The sequence below is a fragment of the Elgaria multicarinata genome, chromosome 21 (genome assembly GCF_023053635.1).
Source record: "Elgaria multicarinata webbii isolate HBS135686 ecotype San Diego chromosome 21, rElgMul1.1.pri, whole genome shotgun sequence".
NCBI classification, from domain to species: domain Eukaryota; kingdom Metazoa; phylum Chordata; class Lepidosauria; order Squamata; family Anguidae; genus Elgaria; species Elgaria multicarinata.
In genome coordinates this window covers 3,792,400-3,798,399 of record NC_086191.1, presented here as the reverse complement: position 1 = coordinate 3,798,399, position 6,000 = coordinate 3,792,400, and the positions used below count along the sequence as shown (strand labels likewise).

The 6,000-nt window shown below is 51.1% G+C and overlaps 1 protein-coding gene across 3 annotated transcripts in view; it reads left to right on the top strand.

The window, feature by feature from the left end:
* The first annotated feature begins 365 nt into the window (after nt 1-365).
* The window catches only part of LOC134412031 (pre-mRNA-processing factor 39-like), a 31,075-nt gene continuing 25,440 nt past the window's right edge, over nt 366-6,000 (top strand). For all 3 annotated transcript variants that reach the window (XM_063145791.1, XM_063145790.1, XM_063145789.1), the window contains exon 1: nt 366-521. In XM_063145791.1, the coding sequence (XP_063001861.1) occupies nt 434-521 (88 nt within the window). In that variant the 5' untranslated portion in view covers nt 366-433. The remainder of the gene's footprint in view (nt 522-6,000) is intronic.

Below are 6,000 nucleotides of genomic sequence, written 5' to 3'. Positions count from 1 at the left end.
TAAAATCCCTAAGCGGTTTACATTAAGATACGATATAATAATATAAAAGCGAGATAAAAGTTAATTAAAAGCATTTTTTAAAAAATCCTGGATTTCTTAGTTCTTTTCTCTTGGAAGGTCTTTGGAGGGGCGGGGGGGGGGGGGAGAGCGCCCAAATGATCCCGGAAAAAGACCCTTTGGGTGAATCTAACATTGTAAGTCTATGGGGCATCGCTCTCGTTCTCTAGAGCGCCTGCCTCTCTTTCCCCCCGTCTCTATGGTGGCTGCCTTTTCCTCCAGTCTTCTCGCCAATGGCAGCCGCCGCCGCCGCCATGCTGCCCGCTCCATCCGGGTCCCGCGGCTGCGCAGGCGCAGTGCGGCCTAGCGGGAACGACGGCGGCGGCGGCCCTCAGAGGGGGAAAAAGCCCCGCTCCGTTCGGCGCGCGCGCTCAAGATGGCGGCTGAAGGACCCGAGGCGCCGGCCAGCCCCGGCCGCGGCGGGGCAGAAGGAGGCGAGGGGCTCCCGGGGGCCGAGGCGGCCGGTGAGAGGCAGGACGGGTGTGGCGAGGGGGGCGGGATCCGGGGCGCCCGTGCGGGTCACGCCTGGCGTCCTCGTGGGTCCGCTGAGGAGCCCAGCCCAGGGTCCAGTTTCCAACGACGGACAGTCAACGTGTCCCGTAAGGGCGGGGGGAGAGTTTCTGTTAAGCCCAGGGTCCAGTTTCCAACGACGGACAGTCAACGTGTCCCGTAAGGGCGGGGGGAGAGTTTCTGTTTAGCCCAGTGTCCAGTTTCCAACGACGGACAGTCAACGTGTCCCGTAAGGGCGGGGGGAGAGTTTCTGTTTAGCCCAGTGTCCAGTTTCCAACGACGGACAGTCAACGTGTCCCGTAGGGGGGGAAAAGGAGAGTTCATCGCCCAGTGTTTAGTTTCCAACGACGGACAGTGAAAGTGTCTCGTGGGGGGGGGGGAGGAGAGTTTCTCGCCCAGTGTTTAGCTTCCAACGACGGACAGTCAAGGTGTCCCATGGGGGGAGGGAGGGGGGTTTCTGTCTTGTCCTGTGTCCAGTTTCCAATGATGGACAGTCAAAGTGTCCCGTGGGGGGGGGGAAAGGGGGCTTTCTGTTTAGCCTAGTGTCCAGTTTCCAATGATGGACAGTCAAAGTGTCCCATGGGGGGGGGGGGAAGAGAGTTTCTCGCCCTGTGTTCAGTTTCCAACGATGGACAGTCAAGGTGTCCCATGGGGGGAAAAGGGGGCTTTCTGTTTAGCCCAGGGTCCAGTTTCCAACGACGGACAGTCAACGTGTCCCGTAAGGGCGGGGGGAGAGTTTCTGTTTAGCCCAGTGTCCAGTTTCCAACGACGGACGGTCAAAGTGTCCCGTAGGTGGATAAAAGGAGAGTTCATCGCCCAGTGTTTAGTTTCCAACGACGGACAGTGAAAGTGTCCCGTAAAGGGGGAGGGGAAGAGTTTCTGTCTCGCCCAGTGTTCAGTTTCCAACGACGGACAGTCAAAGTGTCCTGTAGGGGGGGGAAAGGAGAGTTTCTCGCCCAGTGTTTAGTTTCCAACGACGGACAGTGAAAGTGTCTCGTGGGGGGGGGGGGGAGAAGGAGAGTTTCTCGCCCAGTGTTTAGTTTCCAACGACAGACAGTCAAGGTGTCCCATGGGGGGGAGGGGGGTTTCTGTCTTGCCCTTTGTCCAGTTTCCAATGATGGACAGTCAAAGTGTCCCGTGGGGGGGGGGAAGGGGGCTTTCTGTTTAGTCCAGTGTCCAATGATGGACAGTCAAAGTGTCCCATGCGGGGGGGGGGAAGGGGGGTTTCTGTTTAGCCTAGAGTGTCCCGTAGGGGGGGAAAAGGAGAGATTCTCACCCAGTGTACAGTTTCCAACGATGGGCAGTTGAGGTGTCCTGTGCAGGGGGGGGGGGGAGAGTTTCTGTCTTGCCCTGTGTCCACTCAAAGTGTCCCATGGGGGGGGGAAGGGGGCTTTCTGTTTAGCCTTGTGTCCAGTTTCCAATGATGGACAGTCAAGGTGTCCCATGGGAGGAAGAGGGGTGTGAGTCCGTCTAGCCCAGTTTCCAAAGATAGACAGTCAGGGTGTCTTACGAAAAGCGGATAAGCATGGTGTGAAAGAGCATGAGGTAACCATCCCATTGGTCTTTATTCCTGGTGCCTGGTCCTTGTGCAAGTGCACTGCTCCTGAATGGGGATGCTCTATCCTTGGTGCAGACCTGCATGTGGGCCAGGCTGCCCCCACAGATTTATATTGGGATGTAATGCTTGGAAACTCCCCATCCCAAAGAGCAGTCTCAGAGTTGCCTAGTCCTATACATGGAGGCAAAGTCCTGCGGCGTTCAGTGGGGCCTGCTGTCAGGGAAGTGCATATAAGAATTGCAACCGGAGGCTGCAATCCTATGCAGAAGTCAGCCCCATTGAACTCAAGGGGGCTTACTTCTGAATAGGCATTTATTTATAGTACGTTTAGCTCGCCTTCGGCCAAAAAGGCTCCCAAGGTATTTCACAAGATAGTCCCTTTCCCGCAAGCTGACAATTTAAAGGCTTGACTTGAAAGGAGGTTGAGCCGGAGGAAGGAAGGAAAAATGCAATTTCAGGCACTAGATTTTTAGTTGAAAAGTTCAGCAGGTCACGGATTCGGTGGAAGGGCTGCTGCTTCCTCTACTGGCTGTGTATAGGATTGCACTGTAAGCCTAGGATCCCGTTTCCAGCCAGAGGCCTCTGTGAACCTCAGCAACAGGGCATCCGTCCAGCGCCTTCCGCTTCTGTTTGACCCCAAGCAGTTCGTGCTCACAGATAGACTGCTTCTCAACATAGAAGTTCTATATCGATCATGCTGCTAGACCTGGCTATTGCACCATCCATTTAAAGTCACGTAATACAATATTGTACATTATAAGAAAGTTCCTTAATCTTCCTTTCGACTCGGTCTTGTCTGGATTACTCTTTGATTTATTCATCCTCACCCAGGCAGCCATTGGACGTTGATTTAGAACTAGAACAGCTTCCTTGGATTTATTTATTTATTTATTAAATTTATATACCGCCTCATAGCCGAAGCTCTCTGGGTGGTTTAGATGGAAAGGAATTTTAATAACATAAGAGCCCTGCTGGATCAGACCAAGGGTCCATCTAGTCTAGCGCTCTGTTCACATAGTGGCCAACCAGCTCTCGACCAAGGATCAACAAAGCAGGACATGGTGCAACAGCACCCTCCCGCCCATGTTCCCCAGCAACTGGTCACACAGGCTTGCTGCCTTGGATACTGGAGGTAGCACACAACCATCAGGGCTAGTAGCCATGGATATAGCCTTCTCCTCTTCCAGGAATTTATCCAACCCCCTTTTAAAGCCATCCAAATGAGTGGCCACAATCACATCTTGTGGTAGTGAATTCCGTAATTTAGCCATGCATAATTCTGTACACCTCTCTCACATCTCCCGCCTCAGCCTCCTTTTTTCCAAGCTAAACAATCTCATCTGTTGTAACCTTCCCTCATAGGTGAGATGCTCCAGCCCCTTTAATCACCCTAAAGCCTCCCTGACGGGAGAGCCCACAACTTCCCTAAGTCTAACAGTCATAGAATCATAGAATAGTAGAGTTGGAAGGGGCCTCTAAGGCCATCGAGTCTAACCCCCTGCTCAATGCAGGAATCCACCCTAAAGCATCCCTGACAGATGGTTGTCCAGCTGCCTCTTGAAGGCCTCTAGTGTGGGAGAGCCCACAACCTCCCCAGGTAACCGGTTCCATTGTCATAATGCTCTAACAGTCAGGAAGTTTTTCCTGATGTCCAGCTGGAATCTGGCTTCCTTTACCTTGAGCCCGTTATTCCGTGTCCTGCACTCTGGGAGGATCGAGAAGAGATCCTGGCCCTCCTCTGTGTGACAACCTTTGAAGTATTTGAAGAGTGCTCTCATATCTCACCTCAATCTTCTCCTCTCCAGGCTAAACATGCCCAGTTCTTTCCGTCTCTCTTCATAGGGCTTTGTTTCCAGACCCCTGATCATCCTGGTGGTGTGGTGTGGTGACCAGAACTTTACACTGTATTCAAAGTGTGGTTACACCATAGATTTCTATCAGGGCAGTATGATACCGGCCGTTTTATTCTCAGTTTTTTTTCTTATAATGCCTAACATGGAGTTTGCCTTCTTTACAGCTGCTCTACACTGGGTGGGCATTTTCATCGATCTGTCCACCACAACCCCAAGATCTCTTTCTTGTTCAGTCACCTCCAGCTCAGATCCCATCAGGCTATACTTGAAGTTGGGGTCCCTCCCCCCCTGCCCCCCAATGTGCATCATAGAATCATAGAATCGCAGAGTTGGAAGGGGCCTCCAAGGCCATCGAGTCCAACCCCCTGCTCAATGCAGGAATCCACCCTAAAGCATCCCTGACAGATGGTTGTCCAGCTGCCTCTTGAAGGCCTCTAGTGTGGGAGAGCCCACAACCTCCCTAGGTAGCTGGTTCCATGGTCATTCTGCTCTAACAGTCAGGAAGTTTTACACTCGCTTCCATTGAACCGCATCTGCCATTTGGAGACCCACTCTCTCAGCTTGGGAGAGATCCCTTTGGAGCTCTTCACAATCCCTTTGCGTTTTAACCACCTTAAATAATTTGGTGTCATCGGCGAACTTGACAGCTCACCCCTAATATTCTAGCAGCTTGCCTGGTTTCTATGCTGGGTGGTGGTGGAACAAAGTGTTCTATTTCTCTTCTATCAGTCCACTCACTCACCTGCATGGAATTCCCTGCACTCACCTGCCTGTGGATGGCAGGCTAATGTTGAATGCTCAAGATACATTCATGATGGAGAGGTCTAGCAGCTGCTTTTGACCTTGAGAGTTGACGTCCATGCCAAAGTAGGACAGCAACAGGCATCGTTTTCATGCCCTGCTTGAAGGTTTCCCAGACGCACCCGTTTCATGTTGTTGGAACTAGAAAAGATGTGCTGGACGCGACGTGCTTTCATTTTGATCCAGGAGAACCAACCAACGTTGTTCAGCGGGGATCGCCCCAGCCCATCAGCCTGTGCAGTATAAAATGCAGCACAGAAGAAAATAGAACCTTCCTCCAGGGCTCAAATATAAATAGAAGCTTACTGCCACAAGATGCAGTACTGTAGATGACTTTGTGTAAATTAATTTGACAAATGTTTGTTAGATGGACCCAACTCCCTTTGAACAAGTGCGCCAGTTGATTCGATATGTTGCGTGCCTGTTGATCAACCTTTGGGCAATTCGTTGTGGTTAAGGGAACCTGGTATAACTGCTTTAGCTGATGCAGAAGTAGAAATCTTCCACTTGAATTAGGGGGAGCCATGCAAATAAACCCAGAAAACAATTTTTTCAAAAATAAATGAATTAATATGACTGATCTAACTGTCCACACGTAACATGCAGGAAGCGAAAAATGAATTGTTCTCTTCCACTTTACAACAGCTTCCCTACGTTAACTTATGAAAATGCCTTTATACTGAATTGGCCTTTCTAGCTCAGCGTTGTTACCTGACATCCTTTTATAAGCTGGAGATGTCAGGGACCGAACCCGGGGCTTTGTGCACACGGAGACTGAACTGTGAGTTCTCTCCTCTCTTGGGCTGTTTCTACACCTGCCTGTTTTCCAGGAATTGTCCTGGGATCATCCCTGTGCATGCAAATGACACAGGGGACCCTGGGAGCAGGCAGGGAAGATCCCTCAATTTTCCTGGGATCATCCTTAGGTGTAGAAAAGGCCTTGGAGACGATTCTTTGTTAGTACAGGTGACCAGGCAAATGCCTGTTTAGAAGCCTGAGAGAGGTCTTCCTTGACAAGGGGGACCTGAGGGTCAGTTAGGAAATGCCTTTTCCGGTCAAGTTTGGGCTGTGCGTATGTTGAGCTGCAAAAATATTAGGTTGGGAAAAAATCAGAATCATAGAATAGTAGAGTTGGAAGGGTCCTCTAAGGCCATCCAGTCCAACCCCCTGCTCAATGCAGGAATCCACCTTAAAGCATACCTGACAGGTGGCTGTCCAGCT